This window comes from Nicotiana sylvestris, chromosome 2 (genome assembly GCF_000393655.2).
Source record: "Nicotiana sylvestris chromosome 2, ASM39365v2, whole genome shotgun sequence".
NCBI lineage: Eukaryota > Viridiplantae > Streptophyta > Magnoliopsida > Solanales > Solanaceae > Nicotiana > Nicotiana sylvestris.
Window position 1 is genome coordinate 166,524,208 of NC_091058.1, and position 15,993 is coordinate 166,540,200.

At 41.0% G+C, this 15,993-nt stretch overlaps 1 protein-coding gene across 1 annotated transcript; it reads left to right on the top strand.

The window, feature by feature from the left end:
* The first annotated feature begins 13,549 nt into the window (after positions 1 to 13,549).
* Positions 13,550 to 13,975, top strand: LOC138885932 (uncharacterized mitochondrial protein AtMg00860-like). Its single transcript, XM_070166936.1, has one exon. It carries the CDS (start codon positions 13,550 to 13,552, stop codon positions 13,973 to 13,975), a length of 426 nt encoding a protein of 141 aa, XP_070023037.1.
* Positions 13,976 to 15,993: the final 2,018 nt, after the last annotated feature.

Genomic DNA, 15,993 nt, shown 5'->3' on the forward strand with positions numbered 1-15,993 from the left:
TTTGGGATTTGAAGAGTCATTTGTAAATGGATTTTGATGTTTTGGTATGTATTAACTTGTGAGGAGATAAGGAATCTATTGGTGTAAATTTTTTTGAATTTTCGAGACGTGGGCCCGGGGGTCGGGTTTTGGTAATTTTGGGATTTGTGCCATTTATTGATTGTTTTCAATTGAGCTTCGTTCCCTTAGCATATTTTGACGTCCTTATTCTGATTTTGGATATATTTGATGCGCGTGGAGGCCGATTCGAGGGGAAGAGGCGTCACGAGCAAGAGATTTAGTAGGTTCGAGGTGAGTAATGATTGTAAATAATGTTCTGAGGGATTGAAACCCCGGCTTGCACATCGTAGTTCTATATTGAGGTGAGACACACATTTGATGACGAGCGTGGGGTCATACACTATTGGGGATTGTGACTTGGTCTGTCCTAATTGATGATTTTACCGCATATTTGACTGAAAACTATTTGCTATCATCATTATTTGGGCTGAATGCCATATTTGGGTCTAGTGCCAACTATTTGAACCCTTCGGGCTTTTTATTGATATTTCCTCACTGTTTTGACTTTATACTTGAATTCAGTCATGCTATTTTCCACTGTTATCATACTCAGCCATGTTTATTAAGTTTTTAAGACTTAAATAATATTTTAAATGATGTTTGGGATGAGAAAAATTATTTTACTATTGCCCGAGGGGCTTGTGAAGGGTTTTGGCTAAGTAAGGCTGATGGCCTATATTGTGAGGAAACATTGATATTGATTTGAGGCCGAGGGCCTGAGATATATATGCCACAAGGTGGCTTGATTGATATGAGGCCGAAGGCCTAGTTTTGATGCCACGAGATGGCTTGTTATTGCGCTTGTGCCTTAAGGGGCCCCTCCAGGAGTCTGCATACCTCCAGTGAGCGCGGGTACCCAATGTGATGTGAGATTGAGCCCGAGGGGCTGGTGTTGTTCTATGTGTTCGCCTGAGGGGTTGGTACTGTTCTGAGATGTTGTCCGAGGGGCGAATTTGTTGATATTGTGCCCAAGGGGCGAACTTCTATTTGTTTACTTTACCTTAATTACCTGTCAATTACTTGCTTACTTGTTGAAGAGGTTTTTGCTTGACTTTTCCCTGTTTTACTACTTCATTATAGAATGCCTTATGCCTTACGTGTTTTCTTACTTTCAGTCGTTATTTACATTTATTACTCACGGAGTTGGAGTTCTCACTTTACTCCCTACACTCCTGTGTGCAGATTCAAGTGTAGCTGGTTCCGCTCCCGAGTGTTGATTCCTCCAACTTCAGGCGGCCTTTCAGAGATTACGAGGTAGTTGTTGACATCATCAGCCCTGTGTCTCTACTCCTTTATTGCTTCTATTTCCTTTCAGACAGTTGTACTAGTTATGGATTTAGTAGAATTGTATTATGACTGATAGATGCTCATGACTAGTGACACCCCGGTTACGGCTGTGTTGGGTTGTACTTCCACACTTTATTGATATTAACCACTGTTGACAACCAATTTTGACCCTCCTTTTCCTAATCTATTTCTCCATGCTTCCTAATTCTTAATATTAATTTAGCATATTAAACAATTATTAGCCTTAATCTAATTTAGCATATTAATTTATTGTTACTATATCGTTATTATTTTAGTTACTTAATCACCATCATATTATGCTAATGCATCGTAGTAATTAATACAAGTATTGTTTGCCAATTATAATTTAGTTCTTTATTTTCTATTCTATATAAATGCATACGTACTAAATATTATTTTTATAACAATGTAATATAATATAATATATTTTATTATAAATTATTAGAATTATGGAAGCATAGTAAAATTTAAATTGAAAAGAAACTTTTAAATCTAAATTGGATCATCTTGGTAAAGTCCAATATTATTTAAAATGGGACAAATTCTTATAATACATATTCTAGATTTTTTGATCTAAAAAGAGGAAAAAATCAGACCAAAATAGCCCAAATCGGAGGCCCATATCTACCAGCCCATCTACTCTATTCTAGCTCCATGTAGGCGCCATATAAGATCCATGTTAGCAACACCTAGGCTCCCAACAACCAAAAACACACGTCTAACCCTCTCTCTCTCCTCATCCTTTCACACTTTGACCTCACATCTTGCCATATGAATTCATCAGATCAAGTCATTTTTAAATTTCTCCTATCTTCCAAAGAATTCCAAAATAAATGCTAGCACTTATTTATTTTATTGTTTATATTTTTTTTTTATTAAGTTCCATCCCTTTCCCTCTCCCATGTCACTTTCAATCTCTGCCATCTTGACTTTTCCTCCATTTTTTGGCCAATTCTTGACTTTCAAATCCCTGCGTGCTAGAGCATATCCCACCATTTTCCGGTGTAACCTGAAGCGTATCACTGGAGAATTGCATGAAGATCGAATCCATTCAAAAATAGTTCCAACGTTAAATCTCAAACAGATCCATTTAATTTCTTTTGAAATCTGAACTTTCAAATTCCCGCTCAAAGGAATCAAAAACCTTAATTTTACATCTATAAATATCAGAATTTGTGGCTATTTTCAGCATGTTGGACGCCCCCTCCTACACCGTTCGGTTGACTTCTCCTAGTTTATCTTCATCTTTACTCTATTAAAAATCTAGCTTTAATCCTATGTACCTCTTTGTCTCTGTTGTCCTATAGCCATAACAGAACCTTCATTTTGTTTGTGTCAGAGTTCGATGATTATCTGAAGTAGCTAAATCCGAGGTCGAAAATAGTAGATTTTGTTGACACGCCCCAGTTCCTGCACCACAAAAGGTCAGTGGCTGAAATTTTCTTCTCGCTTTGTCTTCGAAGTTTTAAAATGGTTGTATGTTCTTTTGAATGAGTTTTAGTTGGTGCTTGTTAAAATCATGAATTTGAGCCAACTCGTTTAGAAGCCATAGAGTTATAGATATCTGGTTAAATCAAATTAAAAGTCCAATAAAGCATGAATAGGCTTACGGCAGTTAATACATTAGTAGTTGATGAAATGGCCTTTTATTTTAAGTATGTTATAATTTTCTCTTTTCTTTTGTCAAAGTTACGTTGTTGCATTTTGTCTAGCATGTACCAAATTTCGCTCTTCACTAAACGTATTAAAGTTACGATATCTACTCTCTCTTTCATGTCTCAAAATATATCCCAAGTTTTATTGTTTTTTTAGCATAAATGCAACAGGAAATATATTGTTAGAAATTAACTATTTGGGTGCTTAGTTTAAATGTTTCCGTATTTAGCAATAAGTTTTAAAAGTTGTTTGCTTCATAGAGCTTGTGTCTAAAAAAAATATAACATTTAAGAGCTTTTATATAGATACTATAAGTATAGATGTCACTGCCTTAAGATGAACCTTTCAAATTATTTTCCTTTCCTTGCTGTTACTATCGAGTGTGCCATTAGCAGATCATGTGCTAAGAAAGCATGTACTAACAAAGGATATTATTTGTATTAGAAAAGTCTACTCTGCTTTGTCATTCCTTTTTTTTTTTTAAAAAGCATACTACTAGGACTTTAATATCCAATCTTTAAGACTTAAGATGGAAGTAGGACCATGTTGTTCTAAGTTTTAATAATCATTTTGTCTATATTAATCTGTTTCATCTTTAGATTTCAAATGAACAAGGAAAGTTTTTTTCTGTTAACTCAATATTTAGATTAAGAAGATATGCCTAAACTTAGAGATTAAAGAAGTTGTTGGTATAAGATTACTCAATTTTTTTTTCTTAAAAAAGAAATATTTGTTTTATGTGAGCTGATAATCCTGCTGTACGTTTAGAATACGATTCAAATTTTACTGTTCTTTTATATATCTCAGTTTATTGCCAATATCTTTATTTCTAATTCTCATCTTTTCTTTTTTGTTTGACATATGCACTTGGAGTAATATGAGTCTTAATGCAAGACTCAACCCATACCTGCACGGAGTCATTACTATTGAGCCTTACACTACATTGGATATCTAGAAAAAGAACAAGCGAAAAATTTGGGGTCTGTCTATGACGGCCTTCGCATTTTATAATTACTCTATTTGAATTTTGATTTGATCTAGTTATTTGGGTTTGTTTCAGTTTGTTTTGGCACTTAATAGGGGGTCCTTGATTTAACTTCTAATTTCCTCATTTGATATTCTCATCTAATTAGTATATAATAGTGCTCTTAAAGAATTTTTGAAAAATCAGTTAAGTTTTAGATTTCCACCATATAAGTTAAAATGGGTCATCTTCATTCTTGAAAGAACGTGATTTCTAAGTTGGACTTGACAGACCCCTCTCTTAAGATGCTATAAGTTTAATGATTTGTCCATTAATGATTTTCTAGATTTGAACCAAAAAACATTTTTTTTTAAGTTTTGAAATAATTTAAGGTCGTTTCTTCTCTCTTTCTCTCTCTATATATATAAAGTTATAAACTCTGGCTATTAGTATTTCAAAATTGACTTACGTCAGTGGACATGTCAAATGATGCATTTTTATAGTTTTAAAATTAATTAACCTAAGTTTGGCTGGTCAACCGTAATTAACGGATCATATAGAGTGCCTCCATAACCTTTCCTATAGGATTAATTAGAACCCTTACCTAGAATTTCTAAAACTAAGCAGACCATATAAAATAGAGCTAACTTTAAGCATTATTTGGTTAAAATTGGTATCCTAATTCACCGTTAAAATAATTAGGTGGCAACTCTCCTAATAAATTAAACCTTCAGAATTACCAATATGTTATACTCTAGTTTGAGCCATGTTAAAATGGGGTATAACAACCGCTACTTAGTATTGCTAAATCATGTTTTAGACTACTTTTATTTTGTTTAACTGTTTAAAAAGTGAATTGGATTTCATTGGCTGGCCTTGTATTCACGAGAGGCGCCATCACGACTGGGTTCGGGTTTAGGGTCGTGATAAGTTGGTATCAGAGCCTAGTTATATAGGTCTCGCGAGTCATGAGCATGTTTAGTAGAGTCTCGCGGATGGGTACGGAGACGTCTGTATTTATCCTCGAAAGGCTGCAGAACCTTTAGGAAAAACTCCATATTCTTGAATTCTTATTGTGTGTCCTTGATTCATCTTGAAAAGTAACTCTTTGAATTCCTTCCATGTGTTCGTATGCGCGTATGAGCGCTCGGTATCAGATATGCATCGATGGCTTGTGATTCACTGATCGAGGGGCGAGATCTGATTTCCGTGCGTTGATGTTGGGCCAGTCTGGAGGACTCGAGGCCGGATTTTTGTCTATAGCTTGATCCCTAAGCTGTTGATTTTGCGAGAGTGAGTTTCTGGATCCATGTATTCTGTTGTGTCCCTATTTAGGGAGGTGATGACTAGATAGTTACGTGATGAGTGTGATGTGACTGCGAAATGTATTCATGCGATTTGCAAGCGACGAGAAGGGTCTGCTGGAGGATAGAAGGACTATTAAGTGTTCGATTTTCATCTTGATTTGAGGTATAGCCCCGAGTTATAGGTGTGTGATGAATCTTTCCATGTTTCCTAATTGGGAGTGGAGTAAATTTCATGTTGCGGTCTAAGTTCAGAATCAGGAAGTTTAAGCGACTCCGTAATGTTTATAATAGTGGAAGGTATACAGAAATGTTAGTTCGAGGCAAAGCAGGTGGGGTTATCTCCTGTGGATTGTTCTGAAGTTTGCGTGATCCCTTGCGTCATTTATTGGAAGATCTCTGTTACTAGGGAAATATATGTTTCACAATTTGAATTTGGGTTGCTCAAGAGAGTAGGCTTGACTACTATGAGAGTGAATGCGAGATTTGCATAAGAGTTAATGTACCAAATGGTCTGTGTTTCACGAACTTATAAAGGATTGAGTTTGATCTCACTATGGTACTATATCAGCAATAGAGTATATGCGTTATGAGTTATTGAGTGTGTTTTGATCTATGGCTTCGAGCCAAGTGGGGGAGTCCACTATTAATTAGTCGATTGCACGGTTATGTTCTATATTGGTTCCAGTTTGAGGCGTGCGGGTGAATCAGTCTTCCTCTTCAGTGCCAGTTACTTCACCACTACCCGCCCAGTCAGCTAGGGGTCACCCTAGAGGGCAAGGTCGATCAAGTGGTGGTCAGGCCCATTTCTATGCACTTCCGGGCAGACCCGATGCTATTGCTTCAGACGTTGTTATTATAGGTATTGTTTCAGTCTGCCACAAAGATGCCTCTGTATTATTTTATCCCGGTTCCACCTTTTCTTATGTGTCATCATACTTTGCTCGTTATTTGGGTACGCCCCGCGAGTTTCTTCCTTTACCTATTCATGTATCTACCTCGGTAGGCGATACTGTTATTGTAGACCGTGCGTACCGGTCATGTGTGGTGACTATTGGGGGTCTGGAGACCCGAATGGATCTATTATTATTGAGCATGGTGGATTTTAATGTCATTTTGGGCATGAATTAGTTATCTTTGTGTCGTGATATTCTGGACTGGCATGCTAAGACAGTCATATTGGCTATACCGGGTGTGCCACGGATTGAGTGGCGAGGCATGACTGATTATGTTCCCAGTTGAGTGATCTCATTTTTGAAAGCCCGACGTATGGTTGGGAAGGGTTGTCTTTCGTATCTAGCCTTCGCGAGGGATGTCGGTGTTGAGACTCATAGTATTGATTTTGCTCCAGTTGTGAGGGATTTTCCCGATGTGTTTCCTACAGACTTGTCGGGCATGCCACCGGACAGGGATATTAATTTTGGTATTGACCTGGTGTCGGGCACTCAGCCCATTTCTATTTTTCCATATCGTATGGCACCAGCGAAGTTGAAGGAGTTAAAGGAGCAGCTTCAGTAACTCCTTGATAAGGGGTTCATTCGGCCTAGTGTGTCACCTTGGAGTGCGCCGGTTCTATTTGTGAAGAAGAAGGATGGCACAATGAGAATGTGTATTGATTATAGGCAATTGAACAAGGTAACAATTAAGAATAAGTATCCTTTGCCTCGCATTGATGATTTATTCGACCAGCTTCAGGGAGCGAGAGTGTTCTCCAAGATTGATCTCTGTTCGGTTATCACCAGTTGAAGATCAGGGACTCAGATATTCTTAAGACAGCTTTCACGATCCGATATGGTCATTATGAGTTCTTGGTGATTTTTTTTGGGCTGACCAAAGCCCCAGCAACATTCATGCATTTGATGAACAACGTGTTCCGACCTTATCTTGATTTGTTTGTCATAGTCTTCATTGATGATATTCTGGTGTATTCGCGTAGTCAGGAGGAGCACGCGGAGCATTTCAGAGTTGTGTTGTAGAGATTGAGGGAAGAGAAGCTTTATGCAAAGTTCTCCAAGTATAAATTTTGGCTTAGTTCAGTGACTTTCTTGGGGCACATGGTGTCCAATAAGAGAATTCAGGTTCATCCGAAGAAGATAGAGGCAGTTCAGAGCTGGCCCAGACCGTCCTTAGCCACAAAGATTCGCAGCTTTCTTGGTTTGGCAGGCTATTATCGCCGGTTTGTTCAGGGATTCTCATCTATCGCATCGCCCTTGACCAAGTTGACTCATAAGGGTGTTTCATTTGTATGGTCGGACGAGTGTAAGGAGAGTTTTCAGAAGCTCAAGACAGCTTTGACCATAGCTCCAGTGTTGATTTTGCCATCATTTTCAGGTTCATATACCGTGTATTGTGATGCATCGAGAGTTGGGATTGTTGTGTATTGATGCAAGAGGGTAGAGTTATTGCTTATTCTTCTCGTCAGTTGAAGCCCCATGAGAAGAACTACCTTGTTTATGATTTGGAGTTGGCTGCCATAGTTCACACGTTGAATATTTGGAGGCATTACTTGTATGGCGTATCTTGTGAGGTGTTCACTGATCATCGCAATCTTCAGCATTTGTTCAAGCAAAAGGATCTTAATCTGAGACAGCGGAGATGGTTGGAGTTGCTTAAGGATTATGATATCACTATATTGTACCATCCAGGAAAGGCCAACGTGGTGGCCGGTGCCTTAAGCCGAAATGTAGTGAGTATGGGGAGTTTGGGATATATTCTAGCGGGGGAGAGACCTCTTGCGGTTGATGTTCAGGCCTTGGCCAATCGGTTCGTGAGGTTGGATATTTCGGAGCCCGGTCGGGTGTTGGCTTGTGTGGTTTCTCGGTCTTCTTTATATGATTGCATCAGAGAACGCCAGTATGATGATCCATATTTTCTTGTCCATAAGGACAGAGTTGAGCATGATGATGCTAGATATGTGGCCATTGGATATGATGGGGTGTTGAGGATGCAAGGCCGGATTTGTGTGCCCAATGTGGATGGGCTTCGGCAGTTGATTCTGGAGGAGGCCCATAGCTCGCAGTATTCCATTCATCCAGGTTCCACAAAGATGTATCAGGATATGAGGCAGCACTACTGGTGGAGAAGAATGAAGAAAGATATTGTGGGATTTGTAGCTCGGTGTCTCAATTGTCAGCAGGTGAAATATGAGCATCAGAGACCAGGTGGCTTGCTTTAGCAGATGGTCATTCCCGAGTGGAAGTGGGAGATGATCACTATGGACTTTGTTGTTGGACTTCCACGGACTTTGAGGAAGTTCGATGCTATTTGGGTGATTGTGGATCGGCTGACCAAGTTCGCGCACTTCATTCTTGTGTGTACTACCTATTCTTCAGAGTGGTTGGCAGAAATCGATATCCAGGAGATTGTTCATTTGCATGGTGTCCCTGTTTCCATCATTTCAGATAGGGGCACTCAGTTTACTTCGTAGTTTTGGAGGTCTGTGCAGCGAGAGTTGGGTACTCAGGTTGAGTTGAGCATAGCTTTTCATCCTCAGACGGATGGGCAGTCCGAGAGCACTATTTAGATATTGGAGGACATGTTGCGTGCTTTTGTCATTGATTTCGGATGGTTATTGGATCCATTTCTACCGCTTGCAGAGTTTGCTTATAACAACAGCTACTAGTCGAGTATTCAGATGGCTCCATATGAGGCTTTGTTTGGGAGGTGGTGTAGATCTCTATTTGGTTGGTTCGAGCCCGGTGAGGCGAGGCTATTAGGGACAAACTTGGTGCATGATGCTTTAGAAAAGGTGAAGGTGATTCAGAGAGGCTTCGTACAGCGTAGTCGAGACAAAAGAGTTATGCTGATAGGAAGGTTCGAGATGTGTCCTACATGGTTGGTAAGAAGGTTCTATTGAAGGTTTCGCCCATGAAGGGTGTTATGAGATTTGGGAAGAAGGGGAAATTGAGTCCTCGGTTCATGGGGCCTTTTGAGGTGCTTCAGAGGATTGGGGAGGTGGCTTATGTGCTTACCTTGTCACCTAGCTTATCGAGTGTGCATCCAGTATTTCATGTTTCTATGCTTCAGAAGTATATTAGGGATCCGTCTCATGTTTTGGATTTCAGCATGGTTCAGTTGGATGATGATTTGACTTATGATGTGGAGCTAGTAGCTGTTTTGGGTCGTCAGGTTCGAAAGTTGAGGTCGAAGGATATCGCTTCAGTGAAAGTGCAGTGGAGAGGTCAGCCCATGGAGGAGGCTACCTGGGAGACCGAGCGGGAGATGCGGAGCAGATATCCTCACTTGTTTAGGGTTCAGGTATATTTCTTGATTCTATCGCGGACGAATGTTTATTTAAGTTGGGGAGGATGTGATGACCCGGCCATTCTTTTCATGAGTTACCGCTCTGTTTTCCCCATTTATGCTTCTTATTACTTTATCTATCGGTTTTATATGTGATCGGGTTGGTCAGATCGAATCCAGAAAGGATTTGGCAAGGTTTGAGGCACTTAGTCTCTTTTAAGGAAGTTTAAGTTGGAAAAGTCAATCGGATGTTAACTTATGTATTAGAATACTCGGATGTTAGTTCCGATGGTTCGGTTAGCTTCGGGAGGTGATTTGTGGTTTAGGAGCGCGATGAGAATGAATTTTGGAGGTCTGTAGTAGATTTAGGCTTGAATTGGCGAAGTTAATATTTTGGCGAATTCTGGTTGGTAGGCGAGATTTTGATATAGGGGCCGGAATAGAATTCCGAGAGATGCAGTAGTTCCGTTGTGTTATTTGGGAGGTGTGTGCAAATTTTCAAGTCATTCGGACGTGGTTTGGTTGGTTTTTGATCAAAAGCAAAATTCGGAAGATTTTAGAAAGTTTGGCTTGAATCCGATGTATTTTGGGTGATTTGATGTTGTTTGAGGTGTTTCGATGATTGGAATAGGTTTGAATAAGGTTTTAGGATATGTTGGTGCCTTTTGTTGAGGTCTCGGGGGCCTCAGGTGAGTTTCGGGTGGTCAATCGGATCATTTTGATGTTAGAAAAATTACAGAAGTTGCAGGTTCAGCTGTTGCAGGCTTTTACTCTTCGCGTTCGCGAGTGGACCCTCGTGTTGGTGAAGAGTCAGTGGAGGTCAGTGGAAGTTTAGCCTTCACGTTAGCGAGGGAGGCTCCGCGTTCGCGAAGGACTGGAGGCTCGTGCATCGCGTTCGCAAAATGTAAGTCGCGTTCGCGTAGGGTTTTTTTGGTCAGCTTGTCTGAGGTCGTGTTTGTTCTTTGCATTCGCGAAGGGTAAGGTTGAGGAACCATCGTGTTCACGATGGTCATGTCGTGTTCGTATAGAGGAAAAATTGGTCAAAGTAAGATTGTGCTTCACGAACATAAGGGTTTGACCGCGTTCGCGAAGAAGGAAATAAGGTCTGGGCAGAATGTTTTTAAACTCTTCTTGTCCACGAGGATTGAGTTTATTTCCTCCATAGTTGGTCATTTTGGGAGATTATTGAAGGAGATTAAATAGGGATTCAAGGGGAGTCGTTTGGAGGTAGATTATTATGTGAATTCCACCTAGAAAATCATGGAATCTAAGCCTAAAATTGAAGAACTAGGGCTTGAAATTGGAGACCAAACATTTGGGATTTGAAGGGTCACTTGTGGATGGATTTTGATGTTTTTGATATGTATGAACTCGTGGGGAGATAAGGAATCTATTGGTGTAAAATTTTTGAATTTTCGAGACGTGGGCCCGGGGGTCGGGTTTTGGTAATTTCGGAATTTGTGCAATTTATTGATTGTTTTTTCTTGGGCTTCATTCCCTTAGCATATTTTGACGTTCTCATTCTGATTTTGGATAGATTCGACGCTCATGGAGGCCGATTCGAGGGCAAAGGCGTCGCAAGCTAGAGATTTAGCCGGTTCGAGGTGAGTAATGATTGTAAATGATGTTCTGAGGGTTTGAAACCCCAGATTGCACATCGTAGTGCTATGTTGAGGTGAGGCATGCGCTTGATGATGACTGTGGGGTCGTACTCTATTGGGTATTATGACTTGGTCCGTCCCGATTGATAATTTTACCGCATATTTGACTGAAAAATATTTGCTATATTATTTGGGCGGAATGCCATATTTGGGCCTAGTGCCAACTATTTGAACCCTTCGGGGCTATTTATTGATATTTCCTCACTGTTTTGACTTTATACTTAAACTCAGTCATGCTATTTTCCACTGTTGTCATACTCAGCCATGTTTACTCAGTTTTTAAGACGTAAATGATATTTTAAATGATGTTTGGGCTGAGAAAAACTGTTTTACTATTGCCCGATGTGCTTGTGAGGGATTTTGACTGAGTAAGGCCGAGGGCCTATATTGTGAGGAAACATTGATACTGATTTGAGGCCGAGGGCCTAGTTTTGATGCCACGAGATGGCTTGTTATTGAGCTTGGGCCTTAAGGGGCCCCTCCAGGAGTCTGCACACCCCCAGTGAGCGCGGGTACCCATTGTGATGTGAGATTGAGCCCGAGGGGCTGGTGTTGTTCTATGTGTTTGCCAGAGGGGCTGGTACTGTTCTGAGATGTTGCCCGAGGGGCGGATTTGTTGATACTGTGCCCAAAGGGAGAACTTCTATTTGTTTAATTTACCTTAATTACCTGTCAATTACTTGTTTACTTGTTGAAGAGGATTTTACTTGACTTTTCCCTATTTACTGCTTTTAAATGGTTTTACTGCTTCATTATAGAATTCCTTGTGCCTTACGTATTTTCTTACTTTCAGTCGTTATTTACATTTGTTACTCACTGAGTTGGACTCACTTTACTCCCTGCACCCTTGTGTGCAGATTCAGGCGTGGTTGGTTCTGCTCCCGAGTGTTGATTCCTCCAGCTTCAGGCGGGTTTTCAGAGATTACAAGGTAGCTGTTGATGTCCGCAGCCCCATGTCTCTACTCCTTTATTGCTTCTATTTCCTTTCAGACAGTTGTACTAGTTATGGATTCAGCAGAATTGTATTATGAGTGATAGATGCTCATGACTAGTGACACCCCGGTTAGGGCTGTGTTGGATTGTACTTCCACACTTTATTGATATTAACCGCTACTTAGTATTGCTAAATCATGTTTTTGACTGCTTTTATGTTGTTTAACTATTTAAAAAGTGAATTGGGTTTCATTGGCTGGTCTTGTCTTCACAAGAGGCGCAATCACAACCGGGTTCGGGTTTAGGGTCGTGACAACATACTAGTGCTATTTGATGGCACTGATGTCCCTTTTTCAGGGGGTGCTACATATTTAAATGGATGTAGGTGGTTCCATAACAGGCAGTGTTGGTCGCAGCTAGTGACACATCTCCCTTTTAGCTGACTTGGTAAGCCCCACTTCATTTCGGGGTCCTGCACCATTGTTTATCATGTACTTTGTATTTTGAGGTATAGCCAGAGCCTTATTGCCGACATTTCCATATTACTCTTCAGTTGTATTTAGAGGCTCCGTATACAGGTTGTGGGTGGTGTCGAGTATTGAAAATTTGGACTATATATGTTGTTATTTGGCAGAATGTTTCCTTCGTATCTATTAATTGTAATAATTTGGTTAGTATGGTTGAACTGTTAATGAAAGACAAAGATAAAAATTGTCAATGTAATGCTCATTAAGTAGGATTTATGGAGTTCATCTCCTTGTTATTCATAAATTAATTTTGGGTAGAATGAAACATAATAGGTTTGCTCAGTCGGGCTTGCTCGGTTGAGCACCAGTCGCGCCTTCCGAGGTTGGGGCGTGACAACTTGGCCTTTGTGAGGGATGTTAGTGCTGATACCCCTACTAATGATTCTGTTCCGATGGTGCAAGATTTTTCAGATGTCTTTCTTGCAGACCTGCCGGGCAAGCTGGCCGAAAGGGATATTAGTTTTGGTATTGACTTGGTGCCGAGCACTCAGCCCATTTCTATTCCTCAGTACCGTGTGGCACTGACTGAGTTGAAGGAGTTGAAATAGCAGCTTCAGGAACTTCTTGATAAGGGATTTATTAGGCCTAGTGTGTCGCCTTAGGGTGCACCGGTTCTATTTGTGAAGAAGAAGGATGGTAACATGCGCATGTGCATTGATTATAGGCAGTTATTCAAAGTCACCACCAAAGAACAAGAATCCTCTGCCGCGTATTGATGATCTGTTTGACCAGCTGCAGGGAGTGAGGGTGTTCTCCAAGATTGATTTGAGGTCTGGGTATCACTAGTTGATGATTCGGGACTCGGATATTCTAAAGACAGCCTTCACGACCTGTTATGGTCATTATGAGTTCCTTGTGATATTTTTGGGGCTGACCAACGCCCCAACAACGTTCATGCATCTGAAGAACAATGTTTTTCAGCCTTATCTCGACTTGTTTGTCATAGTGTTCATTGATGATATCATGGTGTACTATCGTAGTCATGAGAAGCATGCCCAACATTTGAGGGTTGTGTTGCAGCTGTTAAGGGAGGAGAAACTTTATGCCAAGTTCTCCAAGTGTGAGCTTTGGCTCACTTTAGTGGCGTTCTTGGGGCACGTGGTTTCCAGTGAGGGGATTCAAGTGGATCTGAAGAAGATAAAGGCGGTTAAAAGTTGGCCCAGACCGTCTTCAGCTACGGAAATAAGGAGCTTTCTTGGTTTGGCCAGTTATTATCGTCACTTCGTGCAGGGTTTCTCATCTATTGCATCACCCTCAACTAAATTGACCCAAAAGGGTGCTCCTATTAGGTGGTCAGATGAGTGTGAGGAGAGCTTTTAGAAACTCAAGATTCCCTTGACCACAGCTCCAGTTCTAGTCCTACCATTATCTTTTGGTTCTTATACAGTGTATTGTGACGCTTCTCGGATTGGTATCGGGTATGTTTTGATACAAGAGGGTAGAGTGATTGCTTATGCTTCATGCCAGTTGAAGACTCATGAGAAGAACTACCTTTTCATGATTTAGAGTTGGCTGCCATTGTTCATGCATTAAAGTTTTGGAGGCACTATCTCTACAGTGTGTCTTGTGAGGTATTTACAAATCACCGGAGCCTCTAGCACTTGTTCAAATAGAAGGATCTAAATTTGAGGTAGCGGAGATGGTCAGAGCTGCTAAAGGACTATAATATTACTATTATGAATCATCTGTGGAAGGCCAATGTGGTGGACAATGCCTTGAGTAGGAAGGCAGTGAGTATGGGTAGCCTTGCATTCATTCTTGTAGATGAGAGGCCTCATGTAGCTGATGTTCAGGCCTTGGCCAACCAGTTTGTGAGATTAGATGTTTCGGAGCCCAGTTGGGTTCTAGCCTGTGTGGTTTTGTGGTCTTCCTTATTTGATTGCATCAGAGAGCACCAATATGATGATCCTCATTTGCTTGTCCTCAAGGACAAGGTTTAGCACGATGATGCCAAAGATGTTACTATTGGAGATGATGGGGTGTTGAGGATGCAGGGTTGAATATGTGTGCCCAATGTAGATGGGTTACGTGAGTTGATTCTAGAGGAGCCCACAGTTTGCGGTATTACATTCATCTGAGTGTCGTGAAGATGTACTAGAACTTGAGACAACACTATTGGTGTAGGATAATGAAGAAGGATATAGTGGGGTTTGTAGCTCGGCATCTTAACTTTTAGCAAGTAAAGGACGAGCATCAAAGGCCGGGTGGATTAATTTAGGGGATAGAGATTCTTAAGTGGAAGTGGGAGCAGATCATCAAGGATTTCGTAGTTTGGCTCCCACGGACAACGAGGAAGTTCGATGCTATTTGGGTGATTATGGCTTGGCTGACCAAGTCTGCGCACTTCATTCCAATTGGTACTACTTATTCTTCTGGGTGGTTGGCTGAGATTTACATCTGAGAGATTGTTCGCCTTCACGGTGTGCTAGTGTCCATCATTTTAGATCGAGGCATGCAGTTTACATCGCAATTTTGGAGATCCGTGCAGTGAGAGTTGGGCACCTAGGTTGAGTTGAGTACAACATTTCACCCTCGGATGGACGGACAGTCCGAGCGCACTGTTTAGATATTGGAGGACATGCTATGCGCTAGTGTCATTGATTTCAGGGGTTCATGGTATCAATTTCTACCATTCGCGGAGTTTGCCTACAACAACAGTTACCAATCGAGCATTTAGATATCTCCTTTTGAGGCTTTGTATGGGAGGCGGTGTAGATCTCTGGTTTGGTTTGAGCTGGGTGAGGCTAGGCTATTAGATGACTTGGTTCAGGATGCTTTGGACAAGGTTAAATTGATTCAGAAGCGGCTTCGCATGGCGCAATTAAGACAGAAGAGTTATGCCGATAGGAAGGTCCATAATGTTGCTTATATGGTCTGGGAGAAAGTTCTACTGATGGTTTCACCCATGAAGGGTGTTATGATATTTGGGAAGAACGACAAGTTGAGCCCTTGTTTACTAGGTCGTTTGAGGTATTTCAGAGGATTGGAGAGGTGGCTTACAAGCTTGACTTTCCACCTAGTTTGTTAGGTGTGCATCCAGTGTTTCATGTTTCTATGCTCCGGAAGTATGTCGGCGATCCGTATTATGTTTGGATTTTGAAAGTTGAGGTCAAAGGATATAGCTTCGACGAGGGTGCAGTGGAGAGGTCAGCCAGTTGAGGAGGCTACTTGGGAGATGCGGAGCAGATGTCCACACCTATTTGAGACTCCAAGTATGTTTCTAGAATCGTTCAAGGACGAACGTTTGTTCAAGAGGGGGAGGATGTAATGACCCGGCCGGTCGTTTCGAGAGATGTAGACTTATTCCCCCATTTACTGCTCCTTTTGTGATTTATAGT

Bases quoted from the DNA above. Each gene is read 5' to 3' on its own strand.
- LOC138885932 (XM_070166936.1), top strand. From the start codon at position 13,550: ATGCATCTGAAGAACAATGTTTTTCAGCCTTATCTCGACTTGTTTGTC.